General features: G+C 42.9%; 2 protein-coding genes across 7 annotated transcripts in view; one reads left to right on the top strand and one right to left on the bottom strand.

Moving 5' to 3' along the window:
• Positions 1-1,922: 1,922 nt before the first annotated feature.
• On the bottom strand, positions 1,923-11,367 carry LOC311516720 (myb/SANT-like DNA-binding domain-containing protein 2). Of its 2 annotated transcripts, XM_084621069.1 has the most exons (3): positions 11,314-11,367; positions 3,539-4,145; positions 1,923-2,356 (listed from the first exon to the last, which is right to left on the bottom strand). In XM_084621069.1, the coding sequence occupies exons 2-3, from the start codon at positions 4,095-4,097 to the stop codon at positions 2,217-2,219; spliced, it is 699 nt and encodes a 232-aa protein (XP_084477195.1). In that variant the 5' UTR covers positions 4,098-4,145; positions 11,314-11,367; the 3' UTR covers positions 1,923-2,216. The 2 variants fall into 2 exon arrangements, with proteins under 2 accessions (XP_084477195.1, XP_084477194.1); XM_084621068.1 differs by lacking the exon at positions 11,314-11,367 and having other exon boundaries at positions 3,539-4,486.
• A 2,212-nt stretch (positions 11,368-13,579) lies between these two features.
• The window catches only part of LRRFIP2 (LRR binding FLII interacting protein 2), a 140,746-nt gene continuing 130,087 nt past the window's right edge, over positions 13,580-24,238 (top strand). For 2 of the 5 annotated variants that reach the window (XM_084620168.1, XM_084620169.1), the window contains exon 1: positions 13,587-14,053. The gene's annotated coding sequence lies outside the window, so the exon portion shown is untranslated. Of the gene's footprint in view, positions 14,054-24,238 lie in introns of all 5 variants that reach the window. The other 3 variants (XM_084620172.1, XM_084620170.1, XM_084620171.1) reach the window with 3 other exon arrangements.

Here is a 24,238-nt window from a genome sequence, read left to right on the forward strand (position 1 = left end):
TTTCCCTTTTAAGTTTCGTTTCATGGTGATTCAGTCCTACCGGCAGTGTACTGTCTTTTAATCTGCAGCCAGCAGAAGACGATGGCCAGCAGTCGTACTGTACTGTCTTCTGCCGAGCACCCAGGAGATGATGATGGCTAGCGGTCGCACTGCATAGTCTGCTGCCAGCAAGATGTATAAAGAGAGATGAAGTGGATAAAACATGAAATAGACCAGATTTGTTTTGTATTCATTTTCTCCTCCCTCCCTCCGTGAAATCAACGGCCTGCTAAACCCAGTTTTGAGTTCTATCCTTGAGGGAGCCATTCTGTTTCTTGCAAAGCCACCCCCTTTGTTGATTTTAATTCCCTGTATGCCAACCCTGTAAGCCATGTCATCAGTCGCCCCTCCCTCCGTCAGAGCAATGGCAGACAATTGTTCCGTGCCTTTTTTCTGTGCAGACGCCATACCATACAGCAAGCATGGAACCCGCTCAGATCACTTTGGCAATTAGGAGCACATTAAACACCACGCGCATTATCCAGCAGTATATGCAGCACCAGAACCTGGCAAAGCAAAACCGGGCGAGTATGCGACATCAGCGCAGTGACAAGAGTGATGAGGACATTGAGAGAAGTCTGTGTCCAAGCACGGACCCTGGTAATGTGCGCATCATGGTGCTAATGGGGCAAGTTCATGGCGTGGAATACCGATTCTGGGACCGGGAAACCAGCACAGACTGGTGGGACCACACAGTGTTGCAGGTCTGGGACGATTCCCAGTGGCTGCAAAACTTTCGCATGCATAAGGGCACTTTCATGGAACTTTGTGACTTGCTTTCCCCTGCCCTGAGGAGCAAGAATACCAAGATGAGAGCAGCCCTCACAGTTGAGAAGCGAGCGGCAATAGCCCTGTGGAAGCTTGCAACGCCAGACATCTACCGGTCAGTCGGGAATCAATTTGGAGTGGGCAAATCTACTGTGGGGGCTGCTGTGATGCAAGTAGCCAACGCAATCAAAGATCTGCTGATATCAAGGGTAGTGACCCTGGGAAATGTGCAGGTCATAGTGGACGGCTTTGCTGCAATGGGATTCCCTAACTGTGGTGGGACCATAGACGGAACCCATTTCCCTATCTTGGCACTGGAGCACCAAGCTGGTGAGTACATAAACCTCAAGGGGTACTTTTCAACAGTGCTGCAAGCACTGGTGGATCACAAGGAACATTTCACCAACATCAACGTGGGATGGCCGGGAAAGGTACATGACGCTCGCATCTTCAGGAACTCTGGTCTGTTTCAAAAGCTGCAGGAAGGGACGTTATTCCCAGACCAGAAAATAACCGTTGGGGATGTTGAAATGCCTATAGTTATCCTTGGGGACCCAGCCTACTCTTTAATGCCATGGCTCATGAAGCCATATACAGGCAGCCTGGACAGTAGTCAGGAGCTGTTCAACTACAGGCTGACCAAGTGCAGAATGGTGGTAGAATGTGCATTTGGACATTTAAAAGCACGCTGGCGCAGTTTACTGACTCGGTTAGACCTCAGCGAAACCAATATTCCCATTGTTATTGCTGCTTGTTGTGTGCTCCACAATCTCTGTGAGAGTAAGGGGGAGACGTTTATGGCAGGGTGGGAGGTTGAGGCAAATCGCCTGGCAGCTGGTTACACACAGCCAGACACCAGAGCGGTTAAAAGAGCACAGGAGGGCGCAATGCACATCAGAGAAGCTTTGAAAACCAGTTTCATGACTGGCCAGGCTACGGTGTGAAAGTTCTGTTTGTTTCTCCTTGATGATACCGCCCACCCCTTGGTTCACTCTACTTCCCTGTAAGCTAACCACCCTCCCCTCCTCCCTTCGATCACCGCTTGCAGAGGCAATAAAGTCATTGTTGCTTCACATTCATGCATTCTTTATTAATTCATCACACAAATAGGGGGATAACTACCAATGTAGCCCAGGAGGGGAGGTGGAAGAGGGGAGCTGGAGGAGGGAAGGACAAGGCCACACAACACTTTAAAAGTTCAAAACTTATTGAATGCCAGCCTTCTGTTGCTTGGGCAATCCTCTGAGGTGGAGTAGCTGGGTGGCCGGAGGCCCCCACACCACATTCTTGGGCGTCTGGGTGAGGAGGCTAAGGAACTTGGAGAGGAGGGCGGTTAGTTACACAGGGGTTGTAGCGGCGGTCTGTGCTCTAGCTGCCTTTTCTGCAGCTCAGCCATATGCTGGAGCATATTAGTTTGATCCTCCAGCAGCCTCAGCATTGAATCCTTTGAGCTCAGAGAACATTTCTTCATGAGTGCATTTTTTTCGCCTTCTAATCTTCGCTAGCCTCTGGGAAGGAGAAGATCCTGTGATCCTTGAAACACATGCAGCTGGTGGAGGAAAAAAAAGGGACAGTGGTATTTAAAAAGACACATTTTATAAAACAATGGGTACACTCTTTCATGGTAAACCTTGCTGTTAACATTACATACATAGCACATGTGCTTTCGTGCCAAGGTTGCATTTTGCCTCCCCCCCCCGACTGCGTGGCTAGCTCCTCATACCTTCCCCCTCCCCGTGGCTAACAGCGGGGAACATTTCTGTTCAGCCACAGGCAAACAGCCCAGCAGGAACGGGCACCTCTGAATGTCCCCTTAAGAAAAGCACCCTATTTCAACCAGGTAACCATGAATGATATCACTCTCCTGAGGATGACACAGAGAGATAAAGAACGGATGTTGTTTGAACGCCAGCAAATATACACTGCAATGCTTTGTTCTACGACAGGTTTCAGAGTAACAGCCGTGTTAGTCTGTATTCGCAAAAAGAAAAGGAGTACTTGTGGCACCTTAGAGACTAACCAATTTATCTGAGCATGAGCTTTCGTGAGCTACAGCTCACTTCATCGGATGCATACTGTGGAAACGGCAGAAGACATTATATACACAGAGACCATGAAACAATACCTCCTCCCACCCCACTCTCCTACTGGTAATAGCTTATCTAAAGTGATCATCAAGTTGGGCCATTTCCAGCACAAATCCAGGTTTTCTCACCCTCCGCCCCCCCGCCCCCTCCCCACAAACTCACTCTCCTGCTGGTAATAGCTCATCCAAAGCAACCACTCTCCCTACAATGTGCATGATAATCAAGGTGGGCCATTTCCAGCACAAATGCAGGTTTTCTCACCCCCCCACCCCCATACACACACAAACTCACTCTCCTGCTGGCAATAGCTCATCCAAACTGACCACTCTCCTTACAATGTGCATGATAATCAAGGTGGGCCATTTCCAGCATAAATCCAAGTTTAACCAGAACGTCGGGGGGGTGGGGGCAGAAAAAAACAAGGGGAAATAGGGGAATTTGTTCTACAATGATTCCCAAGTACGTGCTACTGGCCTGGAGTGGTAAAGTGTCCTATCATGGTGGACAGAAAAGGCTGCCCTCCCCAGAAACCTTTTGCAAAGGCTTTGGGAGCACATCCAGGAGAGGTGCAAATGCCAGGGCAAATTAATTATTAAACATGCTTGCTTTTAAACCATTTATAGTATTTTAAAAGGTACACTCACCAGAGGTCCCTTCTCGGCCTGGCGGGTCTGGGAGGCAGCCTTGGGTGGGTTCGGGGGGTACTGGCTCCAGGTCCAGGGTGAGAAACAGTTCCTGGCTGTTGGGAAAACTGGTTTCTCCGCTTGCTTGCTGTGAGCTATCTTCCTCGTCCTCAAAACCTGCTTCTATGTTGCCTCCATCTCCATTGAAGGAGTCAAACAACACGGCTGGGGTAGTGGTGGCTGAACCCCCTAAAATGGCATGCAGCTCATCATAATAGTGGCATGTTTGGGGCTCTGACCCGAAGCGGCCGTTTGCCTCTCTGGTTTTCTGGTAGGCTTGCCGCAGCTCCTTAAGTTTCACACGGCACTGCTTCGGGTCCCTGTTATGGCCTCTGTCCTTCATGCCCTGGGAGATTTTGAGAAATATTTTGGCATTTCGAAAACTGGAACGGAGTTCTGATCGGACGGATTCCTCTCCCCATACAGCGATCAAATCCCGTACCTCCCGTTCGGTCCACGCTGGAGCTCTTTTGCAATCCTGGGACTCCATCATGGTCACCTCTGCTGATGAGCTCTGCATGGTCACCTCTGCTGATGAGCTCTGCACGGTCACCTGCAGCTTGCCATGCTGGCCAAACAGGAAACTGAAATTCAAAAGTTCGCGGGCCTTTTCCTGTCTACGTGGCCAGTGCATCTGAGTTGAGAGTGCTGTCCAGAGCGGTCACAATGGAGCACTCTGGGATAGCTTCCGGAGGCCAATACTGTCTAATTGTGTCCTCAGTACCCCAAATTCGACCCGGCAAGGCTGATTTCAACGCTAACCCTTAGTTGGGGGTGGAGTAAGGAAATCAATTTTAAGAGCCCTTTAAGTCGGAAAAAAGGGCTTCGTCCTGTGGATGGGTGCAGGGTTAAATCGATTTAACGCTGCTAAATTTGACCTCAACTCCTAGTGTAGACCAAGGCTTAATTGTGCTGGTTCTGCAGTGCTAACCAGAGTAAAAAGCATTAAAAATGTATCACTAAAGTTAGAAGATCTTTGAAAAAGAAAGCAAGTTTGAATAAGAGTGTCATTTTTGCATAGCCACTTTTCAGAGCAGAATCATACTAAACATAGTAAAACCTCACTGTATATGCTGAGTCAGATCTGCTGACTTGTGTTGGCTTTAAGAATAAAAATCCGCAAAAATATTGTCACACAACTACAAAAAACCCTAAGCTCCTTTTTCTTGCACCATCAGACTTTTTTTCTAAAAGTTTCAACCAGTTACACATATACAACTTCAATGGAATGGCATAGGTGTCAGTGAGACCATAGATTTTAAAACAATGGTAATGCATGTATGTAATTTAGGACATAATTTGGCCTCTTATTAATGCTGATGCATGAGATAGAAAAAAATGCACTTTACCGCTCAAAACCCAGACTCTGTTTACATGGCTGGCACGTAGAAAAAACATCTTAAAGACAAAACATTTGATACATGAATAATTGAGAAGATAGACATGCAACCCCACATGCAATTTAAATAAGTCATTCTTTAGAGTACAGCTACACTTTAAGCAGAGGAATGTAAAAACTTGCCCTCACATTTTTTATACTTTCCAGTTTAGGGGTGGAGAATTTCACAAACAGATACAACTTGAAATATATACACAAATTCATTGGATACAAAAGTCCAAGTAAGCTGTTACTGCGGCACTATAATTCAATACTCAGTTGAGTTAAAGGGAAACTGTCAACTTGAAAGCTAGTCAATAAAAATTGCTTAAAGTATTTTCACGTACTAGACACGGTTTCGAGTCCCTCTACCAAAACTTCTTGTATTTTTATACTTTCCTAGTTTTCTAAAAATTCTTCTCTTCCCTGTAGTTGGGGTAAGCCCCTCAATAAACAGTGAAAATGACTATGCATATTTCACAACACTGTAAGCAAACTGAAAAAAATAAATGTTTTCTCTTTTTGTTTACCATTATAGGTTAACATATCACATTAACTTCAGTAGGTAAAATTTTACAGAGAAATTTATCTTAAGTTGAAAGTCCCTTTAAATATAAATGGAACGGGGAAAAGTGTTAGGAAAAATCATGTGTATCACTTTTTTTTCCTCTTGACCTCTAAAAGTTGACATTTGTTTGCTATTAAAATAGTGACAATCCCTAGCATTCAAAAATCATGGTTCAGGCTCCCAAAATCAAGAGACTGGATAAAAAATAGTGAGATCTATTTATAACTATTTTGGGGCCTTTTTATTTGACTTCTGGTGTTTCAGTCTTTCGGGTCATGTTTTCCAGCAATTCTCTGAAAGCATGAAGGATAGAAACATCCTAAGTAAAAAAAAAGTTACAGTTCTTATCTTCACATAATTTCAACAGCTGGGGCTGTCAGATAATACCAAATGTTGCAAGACATGTATTAAAATAATGGGTTGACAATACTGCTGTTGTCTTAGACCTTGGCCTATGTACCCTATTAGTAAATGTTACCTTCTAAAGCCCCTGACCTGCAAGGACTTTGACATATGCTTAACTTCTAACATGTGCATAGTTTAGTTGAAATCAACAGAATTACTCATATGCTCAAACTCCTACATACCTCTTAGTAGGAGTGGGGCATTAAATTAGATTTTTCAGGTGTGCTGAGTTTTCACAGTTTAAGTTGGCTTTACTGATAATGTGAAAATCAGTCCCATAAGCATCTGAACCTGTGCTAATGGTTATGGCATGAAGAATGGCCAAGCGTGTTAGGAAGATGCAACCAATTTGGACTCTGGGAGTTTTCAGGTTTAATATTTCTCACAAGGGAAATGCATTTCAATCCCTGATAAATTTAAAATATTTTACTGTAGCTTTGCTCCTATAATTTAACACCAAATGTATAAATGAAGTATCTACCTTACCTCCAGGGAATCTGCTGTAAATTAATGTCAGATGTATGCAATGTGAGAAGGAGACAAAGCACAGATGAGTGGCAAGAAACAACATGCAGCAGTCAGGTTGAGTAATCTGGACAATATATTTAATGGGAAACCAACATATCCTCTTGTCTAAGGTGAATTTTACACCTTTAAAAGCTATTTGATTTATTTTGTTTATAAAATGAAATACATGAGACAACCAGATTCACTGCTGGAGTATGTGAGGGAGGCTCCACTGAAATCAAAAGGCAGTAAATTAAGTTGGTTGAGAGTATTTTGTTAAGCAAACAGTGTGTGCATTTCTGACTTATTTCTTGAGGAGAATTGTACAGCAGTAGTCGATTTGTAAGATACAAAAAGGAGGGATTCAAAGAAACAGTAACTATATCTTACATGTGTGCCGATTATTAGTTTACTTACGAGTGCTCTGTGGGTACACCATCACTGGGTGGAAGTAATTTATATTATTTGGGCTTATATAATATTATAAGACTAAAATATAGTCATATTACACTGGGCTTACATTCATTTATGGGGCTAGGCTATCTCTAATAACAAGATCCACTAGACTTGCAATAAATTCTAAAACCCACTTGTACTGAGAAGCCAGGTTAAACTGTGTTGTAATAAAATTCCTACATAAGTGTGATTATGGTCTGAAAAGTAAGTATGAAATAAAAATCATGTACATACTCAAAAGATCTGTGTGTTTAGACAAGTCTGCTTCATTCTGAGAAAAAAATAAGCTGTTACTGCTTTTCACTCCTGCTAGTCCTGCAGACTCATTTGAGACTTATTCCTTAGAGATTTGTTATGGAACAGTAAATTGGATTCTATTTTGACTCATGTGTCATCAATAAAATTGTTAACTAAGTAGCAATTACAAAATCTCTTACTGTTGACACACAAGCTAGAAAGAACAGCTTTTGACTTTCAGATACCAGGCTGCATGCCTCTTCCAGTATTTGGTCTATCATTTTATTTTACAGCTATAATATCTTGATCACAACTTTTCACCTTGTATGTAATCGCCTCCAACAGTCACTTCATACTCTTCAGTGATTAGGGCCCTACCACATTCACAGTCCATTTTGTTCAATTTCAAGGTCATAGGGTTTTAAAAATAGAAAATTTCATGATTTTAGCTATTTAAATCTGAAATGTCACGGTGTTGTAATTGTAGGGGTCCTGACTCAAAAAGGAGTGGTGGTGGGGGGTCGCAAGGTTATTGTAGGGAGAGTTGCGGTATTGCTAACCTTACTTCTGTGCTGCTGCTGGCATTGGCACTGCCTTCAGACCTCGGCAGCAGGAGAGTGGCAGCTGCTGGCTGGGATCCCACCTCTGAAGTCAGAGCTGCAGCTAGCAGCAGCACAGAGATAAGGATGGCATGGTGTGGTATTGCCTCCTTACTTCTGCGCTGCTGCCTGCAGAGCTGGGCTCTCAGTAAGCAGCCGCCACTCTCCAGCTGCCCAGCTGTGAAGGCACCGCAGAAGTAAGGGTAGCAATACTGGGACCCACTCACACACCTAAAATAACTTGCGACCACCCTGCAACTCCCGTTTTGGTCCGAATCCCCAACTGGAGAAATGTTGGTCTCCCCCGTGAAATCTGTATAATATAGGATAAAAGTACACAAAAGACCAGATTTCACAGTCCGTGATGTGTTTTTCTTGGCTGTGAATTTGGTAGGGCCCTACCAATGATCTATCCAGAAGGCTTCAGTAAGAATGTACTCTCCTGTCTGCAGCCATCTGTTGTTTCTTGTCTTAGATATAAGCTCTTTGGGGGAAGGACTGTCTTTTTCTCTGTGTTTGTACAGCACATAGCACAATATGGTCTTGGTCTATAACTAGGCCTCCTAGTCACTATGATAATAAGAGATTTTCAACACACCCCTCCATGATAGTAAGTGTGACTGCTATGCTATACCAGATCATATTTTTATTAAGATAATCTCAGCCCTGAGGAATTTCCAATGTAAAAGGTGATATAGATAAAATGTGCTGGGAGACCCAGGGGAGAAAGCAATCTCTGTATTCTCCTATTCCCCCTTCCTTACTGCTTCCCTTGTTTTACTCGTGTAATGTTGTTTCAGAAGGCATTTGATGTGGTTTACTGTTTGTGGGTGGGTCTGACTGAAGAAGTGTTTAGAAGAGTTAAAATGAAGAGAAAAGGAGGCCTGACAGACTGGATTGTAAGTTTGTTTCATGCATAGGGGAAGAAGAAGGCAGAGACAAGAGTGGGAGGACACAAAAGGGGGAAAGGAATGCAGTTACATGAAGGATGAATTTAGCCAATAATAGTGAATGTGTGATGTCACAATAACTTTCTCATCAATAAATTATAGCATCAGAACTCCGAGCTAAAGCGTCACTGCAAGAAGAGAACTGCCAAAGTGAGGGGGACAGAGAACCCTCATCCAAAATCAAGTATTTTGATTAATAGCAAACAAACCCCAGGCAAATATATTTCTTTGTATGCACTCTCTATTCAAAATTGCTTCACTGTGAAAGTCTTTTTTTAAAATGGTACACATCAGATCAGAACTTTATTGCAGGAAGCAGACACCAAGCCATAACTGAAACTGTTCCCACTAATCAAATTACAAGATTCCTACAGGATATGTTTCCCAGTGTGATCTTCTGTTTAAGCAGAATGCAGATTTCACCCTTTAAATGCTTAAACAGAACAAAGCAGTTCAGTATAGCTTCCTCCCACAGGCAGTTCTTAGGGTCACAGCTAGGCCCTTCACATACATGTAGTGGTAGAATTGCATATGGATGTTTTTGTTCCAAATGTATTTTTTAGCTGTTTGTACATTAGTTTTTTTTTAAACTTAAAATGTTTCGACTGGCAGTAGCAAAAATGAGAGTGCTAGTGTAGATGAGCCACCACTGTGTTATCTAGTGCTGTTCAGCACAGGTCTAGATGATGTGATAGTTCAAAACACCAGCAGCGGCTGGCAATTGGTCTACATTCAAATTCTCACCAGTGGAGATGAAACAATAGTATATACAGTAGGAAATTTCAAGAAAAAATGTTTAGTGTAGACAAGGCCTTAATTGGACATGTGTTCACTTTGAAAATCTCTAATTAAAAAAAAAGGGGAGGGGGAGAGAGAGAAATTGATATGCTGTTTGACCTGCGAGTTTATTGTCTGTCTGTCTTGAGTTTTTTACTAAATGAGATGACAAAAGAAACTTAGAATATGACACACACTCTCAAAAAATCCTTCCAGTGTCTGGAATTCTTTCTGTGAAAAAGTCAACATATTTTAGAAAGTGTTCAGAATTTTGCTGAACCCCATTTCTCCCAGGGGGTCATACAGCTTCTTGTACCTATTTCTCTAGAGAGCCACCTTTCAAATTACCACAAGAATGACAGGCAACATTAAACACCGCATACAATTAAGCATGAGCATCCAGCAGTTTTTAGTGGGGAAAAATTGATAATTCAGTAATATTGGAAGCTACTTAAGTGGCAATTTGAAAGGCTTTACAGACTGACCATTCTCTGTACAGTTATTTCAGTCCTTTCAAAACAGAGAGTCAAACATGATCTTTTCATTTGCATGCTTCTAATTAAATGTTTGTTAGAAAGGTGGCTATTGAGCCACCTATCAGTGAGATTGTATTATGAATTGGTATTGTTGCATGTCATACCGCTGCAGAATGTTTGCATACGATACAGTGTATTGCTTCTCAGAAAAGTAAACAAATGCCCCTTTTAAACCACAAAAATTCATGTCTGCTCTCAAGTGGGGAGTCTCTTGACTGCATCATTAAAGAAAAATGTGCTGCCTATGATATGAAGAGAACAACATTACGCAAATCCCAATACTTCATCATAAAAAAATGTACAAACACAAATGAAAACTTTTTTCCTACATCTAGCAGTATGTCGCCAGAGAAGCCATCCCACACAAAGCTAGAACATTTCAGAAGATTCCACATAGCCAGCCCAAACAGAGCTAGGAAGAACTCGTATTAAAAAGGATATTATAGAAGTTAGAAGGTTGCTGTCACCAGCTAAACCAAACCAAAATGCTCCTAATATTTTTTTATGAAGACTCCCACTAAACAATCATAAATTCCACAAAATCAGTAGGTGAATTTTTTTATAGGAATCAACTCCAAACAAGAGATTACTTATCATTTGCAAGATCAGTCACTTTCTCTCTTGCTTTTACTTCGTGTTTGAGAGTGCCTTTTTGACCGTGCATCAACATTTTCTGCTTCACCCTGCAGTGAGATCACCATCTATTACCACAAAAATTAACATATTACAAGTAAAGCATGATGATTGCACTACATGATCAAGTGAGGAATGAGGGTGGGACAGGATCAGGCCATTTTTTCCTTAAACCTGAATATCTTTAATTATCAAAGAAAAAGTATGAAACACTAGCAAAACTTCTAAGGAGGTTACTCTTTAAGTATGTGTGAAAGTTGTCTCCTCTATAACAAAGTCTCACTTTCTGAATTAGGATCGTAACAGCTGAGGGCAGATTTAAGGGTTGGCAAATATTGACTTTGTCACTGCCAAAGTTCTTTCACTCTGTCCCCTTCCTCATTCTACTCTTGGTTTTGTTTGTTTTTTCCCCCAGTGGTACAGGATTATGTTTCTACTGAGGGCTTTGGAGGTATTTGTAACCGAGGCCTTATCATTAGGACGGCCACTTAATTTACTTACTCATTCCTCACGTTTTCACCCATGCCTTTTTTCCACACTGGCCCTTACACATGGCATGCCCTCACTGAACTGATCCATTAGATTCCACTATCCTTTCTCCAGATCTCTCCTCAGATCTGTCTGATGCCTATGAGAAATTGGCCAGTTATTGATAAGCTGAAGTGCAGATGAGGACAGTAGATACTTTACCTATTTACAGGAACGAAAACAGCCTGTAAGTGTGTATGGACCTCCTCCAAAGCCCATTAAAATGGACAGAAAGATTCCCATTAACTTCAATGGGTGTTGGATCAGGCCCTATGCATATATAAAAATGGTATATATTTGATTCTGTTCCTTTTCCTCCCACCACCTAGATGTCATATTAGATAAGTAAACTCTTTGGCACATATCTTTGTATATATGTTTGTATAGTACCTAGCACAATGGAGCTCCACTCCACTCTTGTCTGGGGCCTCTGCAAACTGTTATATGATGTAAATACAAATGAGGGACCTTTACCCATACATCAGCACTGTGACCCAAGAACCTCTGAATGCCAACTGGCAGAGGGCAATGAGGGTGTCTAACTGTACAGGAATCCCCTGGGTTCACCAAAATAATGTCATGTATGGTCTCTGCTGCAAGCCTGTGTCACATAACCATTGTGAGAAGTATTATGGAGAACATGTGAGGACTTATGTTTATATACTGCAGATTATGTTCTCTAGGTGTGTAGGTCAAAACAGTAGAGTGGCTTGAGCCAAACTCCTCCAGATAAAGGCTGGGGGACCAATATGTACTGTATAATATACAACAAGAGGCTATTAGCATGCTAAGTCAAATGCTAATGAAGAGCTAAAGAAACTAATAGAATGACATAAACAGCAGGCGGGGCAGGGAGGGAGACCCTATCTTGAGGTGAACATCAAAGATCTGTTCTGATATATTTGGGGGTGCAAAAAGAGGCACTAGCATCCTTCACCTAGGAAGTAAACTGACAATGGGCTTGCTTTACAAGAAAGGGATCTCAACCAGGCTTGGCTGAAAATGCTGGCATGAACTTTGGGTGAGACAAGCTTCTATAAACAGGAGGACAACTTGTTAGTTAAGCTTAGGTTTTAGAAGACCTGTTATGATGATGATTTATATGTAACAATTTGTTCCCATCTCTCATGCTTTTAAAAAAAATTATTTTTGTTTTATAGTTAAACTCAAGTGCTGTGCCTAATACAGGAGCAGGAGTGTAAACTGTTATACACTGTTCCTTAGAGAATAGAGGATTTGGGATTTTTGTGGGTATCAAGTGATCAGGAGCTATATACTACAGGGAGCTACGTTGAAGGGACTCAGGGCTGGGGTGTACCTTTTGTCCACCCGCAAGGCAAAAGGAGGGCCTGGTCCATAGGAGAGTGCTTGACAGTCTGGTTGTGGTAGGGAGCTAACACTCAGCTAAGACAATCAAGATTCCCTCATGCTGGAGGCAGGTAGTAACAAGGTGACTCTCAGCCCTGGGTGCCCCAAGAAATGTCACAAACATCCCCAAAACTGTCAGTGCTCTTGTGAAGGGGTGCTATTTAGAAGAAAAAGAATTCACGGTTTGGGCAGTGAAATAAAGGGAAGTTGGAAGTGAGAACACCAAGGCTGAATCAATTTTGCAGGGCGAGGTGAGGGGATAAAGCCTTGATTGAGGCTGGGGGTACGTTGTTCCCTGGGGGGAAAGATTATGACAATCCAGATCACTTTGTTCAACCTCGCAGGGCAGAAAAAACTTACGAACCTCCCTCTGCCTGCCACAGTTTTGACTCACCTCGTCGAGTGCGGATACTAATGACTAATGGGGGGGGGGGGCTGGCGCCGCCTGTCCCCGCATCTCCCGGGTCAGCGGGAGTGTAACAGAGCCCTCCCGGGCTGGCGGATCCTGCTGCCCCTTTCAAGGAGCAGCTGGCCGAGTGGCGGTGACAAGGACGTTTTGACAGGCGGCTGCCAAGAGCGTCACTCTCCTTCGGTACCCTGGGACAGGGGCGGAGGGAAAACACACGAAGGTGGCCCCAAGCTGGGTGTGCCTCCTCCTAAAAACGCCGGTCTCCGCCCAGCGCCCAGTTCTTCCAGCGCGGGCCGGTCACGTGGAAAGGGAGAGAAAACCCCTTAGCCCCACACCACTGCATTTAACGACAAGTGACTGACTTTTGTCAAAGAGGCCACAGCGATTCACGCTGCCAATCGTCTCCTCCACGGCTGAGCAACCACACCTCAGCCGGCTCCTAGTGCACTCAGCGCAGCCGGCGGGAGCAGAGTCCGAGTCAGAAGCTGCACCCTGCTCCGCAGGGGCAAGCAGGCTCGGCCCAGGCTCCCTCCCGAGAAGCCGAGCCGAGGGCGCAGCTCCGCCTATGAAAGCCTGCCCCTCGCCCGGCTGCTTGTGCGCATGCGTCCGCGCCCTGTAGCCGGGAGTGGCGCCGCGCCGCCCCGCCCCTGGGGACAGTCGTGAGTGGAGCTCGGCGCGCATGTGCGCGCGCGCGGTGGGACGTACAGAGCCTCTTCAGCCGCTACAGCCGCGGCGCTGCTGTTTTGCCGCCGGCGCAGCCCCGTAGCCGCCGCCGCCGCCGCCGCGCGCTCCCCCCGCCCATGGAACCCTGAGACCGATTTGAAAATAACCGCTGTTCTCGTGGCCTGGCGATGTGGCTGTAGCTGCCGGCGCGGGGGCCTGGGCATCGCCGCTCTCTCTCTTGTCTCCTGCTCGGAAAGAGCAGCTCCTTGCCAGGGGCCCGGGGTGCCCCGCCCGGCAGCACCGCGCTCACCCAGGGCGGCTCCTCGCTGTGGGTTCCGGACCTCCCGCTTCCCCTGGGCTCCTGTGGGCAATAGCCTGGAGCCGGGACCAGCGAGGTGCTCGGCTCACGGGGTGGGTGTCAGGCGTCTCCCGGCGCTGGAGACCTGCAGTGGATTGTCCTCGGTAAGGGACCCGCAGCTCGTGACCCTGCAGGTCACGAGGAGAAATGGGGACGGGGGTGGGGGGGAGAGAGGGACCCCGCTCCTGTGGGGGAGGCGAAGGGTTGGGAGGGACCCCGATCCTGCGACGGAAGCGGGGTGGTAATTGAAAACCTGAGAGGAAAAAGAGGGCAAATATTCAAATACCCCCACTGCAGCCTGCAATAAATTTGAGTATTTATGTATTGTAGATGTATATGGTATGTGGATTTATATATGGGGTGTTGGTATGTATGTATACTGCATATATCTCATGTATATTTATTGTGTGGGATTCCCCACGTGCTATTCAGTTGCCCCATGCCCACTGATGGTTTCACAGGTGCGGTGAGAAGGAGGCAATGCCCTGTCCAAGAGATACTGTCCTCAGTGTTGACCGTGCTGGGATTAAATTACTACCACTGTTGAAATTTATTGCTTTCTCTAATAAACTGAGTACGGAATCCTTCTATGCAGCACCTCTGAGATGAGTATTTCAATGCACTTTACCAACACACCCTGCAGGGTTCATGGTTTTCCAAAGTGCTGACTTTGCCCCCCTAGGGTGGGCAAAAAGGGCTATTGCAGGGGTTCAGACAGGCTTCTCTGTTGTTCTTTGGGGTCTCTGCTTTCATTTGAAAAGGAGTGCTGTTTAGCTGTTATGGAAAACCTTAAAAATGTGACCACAGTGTAATTGACGCAATAGTGTCTGCCTGTATTTGCAGAGAGCCTGGAATGAAAGGTCTGATGTATGGGTACCCCATTCATTTAAATGATGGTAGTTAGCATTGTTGACATTTCCAGTATTTCACTGATTCTCAAAGTTTGAGAGGAGAAGTATAGATCTTTTGATATCTTCAATCTAATCTGATTGAGGAATTATTTTGGGTACACCTTTAACAACACATGGTTGGGTTGAAGAGATGAATATGATTGGCTTCATTTTCCTAAGGGAGCAGGGCTTAGTTTCCAGCATTTTGGGAGACTGTCTTAAATCTCTAACTCTCCTGTGAGGAGGTAAGTTAAATCACTTCCTAGCTGCTATTTTTATTTTTTACTGTCTACTGTGCCTGTAAATACATAAAAAATTAAAATGTCTTTTGAGCTAACAGTTGAAGAGTAGCAGCTGTGTTAGTCTGTATCCTCAAAAAGAAAAGGAGTATTTGTGGCACCTTAGAGACTAACAAATTTATTTGAGCGTAAGCTTTTGTGAGCTACAGCTCACTTCATCGGATACATCGGTAACAGTATTGTCTCCCTAATGCGTCACTGGCTAGTTGCATGATGTCAGAACTGATTTAAGGTGCTATAGAAATACAAGGTATCACTTGGGGATCGTATAATTCTCTTTCAGAAAGAGAGTGCAGAATTAACAGGAATTGAGAGAAGCTCACTGACAGTGCAAGGTCTGACAATGTTCTTGAGCTGGATCTGGGAGTAGTTAAGTATGAGGACTGAGGAAAGTTCTGTGAAAGGGGCATCAGGCAAAATAGTGGTGGTGTCCATTCTAGATCAATCCATGGAATTGCTTCAAAGGAAAGAATTCATTTTCATCATGATTCTCTCTTTAGCCAATATATAGAAGATGACATAGTGTTTTAACGTGAAGTTTGGAAAGTGTGATTCAGATAGGAAGCGAACTCACTGAGTTTTGGGTATGACAAAGGTCTTAAAAATAAACAGCAAAAGCATAACTCACAATTAATGTGCAACTTGTTGTCTGAACATTACTAGATACAGCCTCTTGAGAAACTTGTAATTTGATAGGACACATTGCTGAACAGGTATTTATTATAAGTAGAGCTTATGGAGGAGGAGAGAAACAAAAAGGAGGTTTGATATAGTGGTTGATACTTTTAGTAAATGTTTGTGATATGGTGCAATGCGTTCATAATAGTGTGTCACAATTCAAGCTCTGGTTTCTGTTGCCAAGAGCAGGAAATATTGAGGGGAAGTAATCTAGTTGATTAATTTGAAGAGTTGTGTTTTTAGTGGTTACAAAATTACATTTAATGACTCCTAAAGAAAGGAATTCATCCCTCCGTTGTACAGTATTTACTGCAACGTAGAAAATCTCTTGAAACTAGATAACAGATTTGTGTAAATGTATGTAATGGATAGTTAGTCTCTTTATAAGTTCTTTAAAAATATAGATAATCATGTGCATTCAATATGATGAAAATATTTCATAGTAGTGGTGCCTAAGTAATAGAGTGATAGGCATATTTGAAATAACTTTAGTTTTCGCTCTTGTGTATTAGGCATATATTGTATAATTAATGAAATAGTAGGGAAGTGTGAGGGTGTACTATACATGCCAAACCCAAGATCTAACGTTCTCTGTATTAAAAGAATGCTGACAAATTAAAGTTATACTATTTTAAAAATATTTGTTAATTTAAGTGTCATTTTACAGCATTAACTACTTTATGCGCTTGTTAAGTACTTCAGTTACCAAATGTTGAGGCTCTTAGTGTTTGTTTCTAGTACATACTGTGTTTCAGAATGTGACCTGTTTACCATGGTTTTTGTTTGTGGGGTTTTGGTTTTTGCTTTTTTAATTAATTAGAAAATAGAACATTGGTCTGTAATAGCAATATGTATCTTCAGTGAATTAATCTGTCCCTTATGAAATTTGGTGAGAAGATAATTATTTTTAAAATGTGGGTCTGAAAAGATGGTGGTGATGTTATAATGTTGTTCACTTAGTTGTGAAATAAAAATCTGATCTCATATTAAATCTCACTTTGCGATAATAATGTAATTCTATAGAATAATTTTATTTTTGGTTTGGTTTTATGCATTTCTTTCAGTTTTCCTGGTGCCTATCCCAAGTTGTAGAGCATGTCCATAATTTAATACAAAAACCTTTTGCCTTGGACTAAGTCTAGCATTTAGAGTTGCATTTAGAGTTCCAGAGCATTTTTAGGACTTGGCAATTCTGTTCTTCTGTATCTCCAGCATGTTTACCTACTTTGGGTATTGATTTTTGAAAGCCTAGCTATTTTCTTCCCCTGCATCTCCCCTCAAACTTGATGATCACTTTAGATAAGCAATTACCAGCAGGAGAGTGGGATGGGAGGAGGTATTGTTTCGTGGTCTCTGTGTATATAATGTCTTCTGCAGTTTCCACAGTATGCATCCGATGAAGTGAGCTGTAGCTCACGAAAGCTCATGCTCAAATAAATTGGTTAGTCTCTAAGGTGCCACAAGTACTCCTTTTCTTTTTCCTCAAACTACAGATACCTTAGATAGTGCCATGGTATGTTTTGTCTTGAGTGGCACGAACAGTTTAAGAGCTCCAGGAATAAATCTAAGAGCCTGAAGTAAAATATAAACTCTGATCTGCTGCTATGTTAGCACCTTAAAGAGTATCAGTGCCCATAAAGTGTAACTCAGCAAGCCTCTCTCAAAGTATTTGTGCTTTGTAATCACATCATCTTCTGTAAAGGATTTCACTGTGTGAAGTGAGCCTCTGCACCTTGCCTGGCATGATAGTGGCCGCCCAGGTACCAGTACTTTTAAGACATCAATTACCATACACCTCTCAGCCCAAGAATACGTCACTGCGGCTGTAGCTATGCCAGCATATTCATTCCCTTGTGGAGCTGTAAGATAACTGGCACATCAGGTTTGCTAGTGCAGTTGTTGCTGTCAGCTGAGGGTGTCAGAGTACTAGCTAGTCAGTAACTACAATTTAGAATTCAGCAGACAGCACCAATAGGAGCTGGAGTTTCATGTGTGGGCCATGAATATTTTTAAGCCAGTTTTCCAGGTTGATTTTTGTTTGTTTTTGTTTAATGGTAGATTCAACCTTATTCAGCCAAAAGCTCCCTGTCTTAAACACCTTTGTAGTCTCAACACCTACTGACCAATATTGTTAAGGCATTCGCAAAAAGAAAAGGAGTACTTGTGGCACCTTAGAGACTAACCAATTTATTTGAGCATGAGCTTTCGTGAGCTACAGCTCACTTCATCGGATGCATGCCGTGGAAACTGCAGCAGACTTTATTTATACACAGAGAATATGAAAAAATACCTCCTCCCACCCCACTGTCCTGCTGGTAATAGCTTATCTAAAGTGATCATCAGGTGGGCCATTTCCAGCACAAATCCAGGTTTTCTCACCCTCCACCCCCCCACACAAATTCACTCTCCTGCTGGTGATAGCCCATCCAAAGTGACAACTCTTTACACAATGTGCATGATAATCAAGTTGGGCCATTTCCTGCACAAATCCAGGTTCTCTCACCCCCTGACCCCCCTCCCGAAAACCACACACACAAACTCACTATCCTGCTGGTAATAGCTCATCCAAAGTGACCATTCTCCCTACAATGTGCATAATTAAGGTGGGCCATTTCCAGCACAAATTAAGGCATTGTAACTCTCATACCCTTATTTAGACACAAGGCACTGGGCAAGCTTTAATTGGTGTACATCAGGTTTTACTAAGGCAACAAATCTTCCGCCTTGGGCATGTTGCATCTTATCATTTATTGTGTTATCCAGCACGTACCAAGTATCCATGGGTTCATGATCATCTGTCCAAAGGCCAGCCTTGTTTCTCAGAGACGTGTATAGCACAAGAAAGCGCTGGTACATAGAACTGAGCACAGAGTCTTGTGGTAGGGAACATGATTTAGGACAAGTGGTCTCAAGACCAGTGGGAGTGATATATTAGAACTTCTTCCAGTGGGACACATTGAAAATGAATTTCTTAGCCGTTGACTTGAACAAGAGGCTGAGTGGTCTTCCGCACTTTGTAATAAGAAAAGAAAGTTTTAATGGGAGATGTTGTCTTCATCCTTTGTGGAAAGAAGCTCCGGTGGGCTTTTTACAGATACCTCTGGTAGCTAAGTCCTGGCAAAGCTCAGGCATGTCAAATGATCCTCATAGCCCAATGCTAGACCATAAAAATATAAATCTGTTTTGTGTGTTTTGTGTTTATAGCTACTCATGCTTATATCATCATGCTGAGAATCTGGCTTTGGATCATCCCCAAAGTGTACCTCATTCCATCCCAGTGCAGGAGCCCTCTCAGTAGCAGTTTGATTATTGACAGGGTTGAAATGATTAGGTATGGCATATCCAGGTGGCTTGAGTCCTGGCTGCATGAAAGCTATCTAGCAGAAGGACATGTGGCTTCAAGTAGCAGGAAAAGTTGCAGTGTGGTGCAAACAGCCCTCAGGGACCTCTTTCTGTACCCCATTCTAAAGTTGCCTGAATCCATCTCTTCTTTTTGTCTTTTGCAAGGCATAGTAGCCGCCATTGCCATTTGGAACATGAACTGCTAGCACTGAGCACAAGACCAGTGTGCATGGACGCCAGCTTCTACCTCTCACAATTTCTCTAACAGCAGATACTTTACTGTTTTCATTATTTCCATGTATTATTTGGAATTGTGATCCCCTCCCCCTCCCCCCAGGGCTCTAACCATGTGACAAATCACAATTCCAAATTCCAACCATGTTCCATTAAAATCAAGGAAACCAGTAAGAGTAAGGTACTACTCTGAGTGAAGATACCACATCTGTTCCTTTTGAGATTGCTGGATGAATGGCACTTTAGACATGGGAAACCCTGGTCCACCACAGATCAGTTATGACTCTCTGCTCCTACCCTGTCTTTTAATTATTTAAATTGTATTAATCCCGTTTAGACTGTAAACTCCACAGAACAGTTACTTGTTTGACAGGCCTTCAGAGGCCGCCATGAAAACGTATAGCACTCTACAAGTAAAATACAATACTAGTAAAATGCACAGTATTGAAGCTCCACCACTTAAATTCAAGAATTAAATGTGAATCTGATTAATTTAATGGTGTAGTTCTTTGTCACAGAACAAGAGCCACTGTTGGTTTATTTAAAAAGATTCTCTATGCTTGACATTCTTCCTCCCCCTCTCAAGCCAAACTCACTGTTAGCATATGTGGCTTGGACCTAACTGAAGTCAATAATTACACAGTTTACACCAGTGGTGAATTTGGCCCTATTACCTGTCATAGTAACAGAATAGGATTTTTCCTTTTAATTTCCAAGTTATCCCCTTTTCCCTGCAACAATGGCAATAGCATGTCTTATCTCGAGGAGGATGGCTGTGTACATAAACCAGAGTTGCGCTCTAATAAGCAACTTTGTATCTATATAGCATTTCCCATCTCCATTAGGGAAATACTGCAAATTGTTAACTCTGGGTTACCTCCCCTGAGGGTAGCAACTTTGAGAATCCTAGTGTAGATCAGCCACCAATTAACATCACATTTTAAGCACCAAAAGATTTAACCCAGCCCAGAGAACATCTAGTCTTGAAATGCCGGTAGCTGCCTACACAAGGTTTCCCAACATTGTTGTCACTGGTGGAGCTGGATTAGTATAAGCAGTGGTGAGAAATCTTTGCAAGATTTCCATGGTGTAGATAAGGCCAGAGAGTCAGTGTCAGAGTTGGGAACAGAACTCCACCAGTCCTGGCTCCCACACTGTGCTTAAACTGAATTCAACAGGGTTGATACATTTTTTAAATTTTTTTTCTTTTATCAAAAAAACAAAAATAATTTTTGTTTTGTTTTACTTATTTTTACTTTTTAAAAACTGTTTAAAATGACATCTGAATTTAATAGAAAATATTATAGATAAACTTTTTTATACTCTCAAAACATTTAAATAAAAATAAATATGCTGAAACCGTGAGCCTCTTTCAAAAACTTTGAGTTAAAGGTTACTTTTCTATATAAATTTTCCCCAATTCTTTCTTTAACTTTTGAGGTTAAGCCTTATAAATATGGCACAATAGGTCAGTCTAAATAATTTAAGAGGCTCTCATTTTCAAAGAGTAGGAACTTAAGCTCCAGTCACTTTCACTTAAGCATATTTGACAATGTTCCTAGGCTGACCTGAAATAATCAGTTTAATTCACTTTTAGTAAACAGATGGGTTAACTGTATCATTGTTATAAATAGGAAACACATTTTGATCAGAGAAATTTGTATCCAAAACATTTAACATTTTGTTTAATTCCAGTTAAATCCTAATGCAGCTTGACACAAATGAGCAAAAAGTCAGTTTTCTAGTAATGGGACAATGTATCATTCATCATTTTCTAACATACTAAAAGTGTACAACTAATAAGAATCTGAAAATATTAAGCTATACAATTGCTTAAATAAACATATTATCATAGTGTCCCTCCTAGGTAGCAAAAAGATTTACCAACTCTAGTGTAAAGGCTCTATTCATGTTTTAATGATTGTATCAACCAATAAGAATGCACCTTTCTTTAGAAAATAACTGAAGTACAAATGGAAAAGTTGATAAAAATTGATTTAAATCAAGGCTTTCCACTTGGTGATTTAATTTGCTTGATTTAAATGTATCCACCCTGTCTTGCTTAATTTACTTGTTGCTCTGTTTGTTGTCACACTAGTTTAGAACATCCCACACACTAGTTGTTCTGCAAGAGTGGAAAGCTGGTGCAAATGGTATCTGTAGAGAGAAAAATTGCTTGCCTTGTAATTCTGCTTCTTTAAAGATATCACAGGAGTCTTACTCACCTTCCTCCCATCATAGTATAGGCATCTTCTTATGAGGTAATGTGCTTTTACTTTTATGTGTAATACAACCAGGGTGGATTTGATTTAAATCAAATTGATTTAAATCAGTAGTCAGGAAGACTCAATTTAATCATGGATTTTTACATAAAAGTGCATTCTTTTTGGTTGTTATAACCTTAATACATATAATTCACAACTCAGAGATAGATGTAGGTTTCATTTTTTAGAAGGTACACACTATACATTTTTTAAGTGATTTATTTTGAAAACTTTTCAGATTAGTTTTACAGCTATATCAGAAAATGAATGATTGTTTGGTTATTTCATTTACCAAAGATAATTGAAGCAGATATTTATGAAGTCCAATTCAACAGGTTATTCATTAATATTTGGAGGATTTTCTTGGCATGCTGTATTAGGAGGAGAACATCACCAGATCATCTTCAACACAACTTCCTCCTGAGAAGAAACAACATCATGAGAAATGTTCTATTTGGGTAACCAGGCCTTGCATTTCTTTGGGTATATCTATGCTAGAAAATTAGGTCGATTTTATAGAAGTCCTTTTTAGAAGTCGATTTTATACAGTCAATTGCGTATGTTCCCACTAAGCACATTAAGTCGGCGGAGTGCGTCATCACTACCATGGCTAGCATCGACTTACAGAGCAGTGCACTGTGAGTAGCTATCCCACAGTTCCCGCAGTCTCCGCTGCCCATTGGAATTCTGGGTTAAGCGCCCAATGCCTGATGGGGCAAAAACATTGTTGTGGGTGGTTTCAGGTACATGTCATCAATCGCCCTTCCCTCTGTGAAAGCAATGGCAGACAATCGTTTCGCATCTTTTTTTCTGGATTACCCATGCAGATGCCATACCACGGCAATCATGGAGCCCGCTCAGCTCACCGTCACCGCTGCTGTTTTGCGCAATGTAAACACCTCGCTCATTATCCTGGATTATATGCAGAGCCGGGCTAAGAGACTCCAGCACGAGGAGGATTTTGATGAGGACATGGACACAGATGTTCCTGAAAGCACGGGCTGTGGCAATTGGGACATCGTGGCGGCAGTGGGGCTGGTTGATACAGTGGAACGCCGATTCTGGGCCAGGCAAACAAACTAGTGGGACTGCATAGTGTTGCAGGTATGGGCTGATTCACAGTGGCTGCAAAACTTTCGCATGCATAAGGCCACTTTCCTGGAACTCTGTGAGTTGCTTTCCCCCGCGCTGAAATGCAGGAATACCAAGATGAGAGCAGCCCTGACAGTTGAGAAGCGAGTGGCAATAGCGCTGTGGAAGCTTGCAATGCCTGACTGATACCGGTCAGTCGGGAATCAATTTGGAGTGGGCAGGTCTACTGTGGGGGTTGCTATGATCCAAGTAGCCAATGTAGTCATTGACGTTCTGTTATCAAGGGTAGTGATTCTGGGAAATGTGCAGGTCATACTGGATGGCTTTGCTGCAATGGGGTTCCCGAACTGTGGTGGGGCAATAGACAGAACTCATATTCCCATCTTGGCACTGGACCACCGTGCCAACCAGTACATAAATGGCAAGGGGTACTTCACAATGATGCTGCAAGCACTGGTGGATCACAAGGGATGTTTCACTGACATCAACGTGGGATGGCTGGGAAAGGTGCATGACGCTCGCATATTTAGGAACTCCGGACTGTTCAAGCAGCTGCAAGAAGAGTCTTACTTCCCAGACCAGAAAATTAACCTTGAGGATGTTGAAATGCCAATAGTTATCCTTGGGGACGCAGCCTACCCCTTGCTCTCATGGCTCATGAAGCTGTACACAGGCAGCCTGGACAATAGTAAGGAGCAGTTCAACTATAGTCTGAGCAAGTGCAGAATGGTGGTAGAATGTGCCTTTGGATGTTTAAAAGCTCGCTGGCGCTGTTTGCTGACTAGGTCAGACCTCAGCGCAACCAACATTCCCATTGTTATTGCTGCTTGCTGTGTGCGTTATAATATCTGAGAGTAAGGGGGAGACATTTATGGAGGGGTGGGAAGTTGAGGCAAATCGCCTGGCATCCGATTTTGAGCAGCCAAACACCAAGGCGATTAGAAGAGCACAGCTAGGTGTGCTGCGCATCAGAGAAGCTTTGAAAACCAGTTTCATGACTGGCCAGGCTACGGTGTGACAGTTTTCAGAGTAACAGCCATGTTAATCTGTATTCGCAAAAAGAAAAGGAGTACTTGTGGTACCTTAGAGACTGACAGGTGTATGTGTTTGTGTCTCCTTGATGCAAACTCGCCCCTTTTGTTGATTTTAATTCCCTGTAAGCCAACCACCGTCCCCCCCCTTCGAAATAAAGTAACTACTGTTTTGAAACCATGCATTCTTTCTGTATTAATTTAAAAAAAAAAAAGAGAGGTAACGGACAAGGTAGCCCGGGTGGGGTGGGGGAGGAGGGAAGGACAAGGTCACATTGCTTGTTGTTGCCACACTAAAAATCAAACTGTTTTTGAATGACAGCCTTCTGTTGCTTGGGCCATCCTCTGGAGTGGAGTGGCTGGGTGCCCGGAGCCTTCCCCCTCCCCCCCAATCCCCGCGTTCTTGGGCATCTGGGTGAGGCAGATATGGAACTTGGGGAGGAGGGCATGCGGTTATAC

This window comes from Lepidochelys olivacea (assembly GCF_965140295.1).
Source record: "Lepidochelys olivacea isolate rLepOli2 genome assembly, chromosome: 2".
In the NCBI taxonomy this organism is placed as follows: Eukaryota; Metazoa; Chordata; order Testudines; family Cheloniidae; genus Lepidochelys; species Lepidochelys olivacea.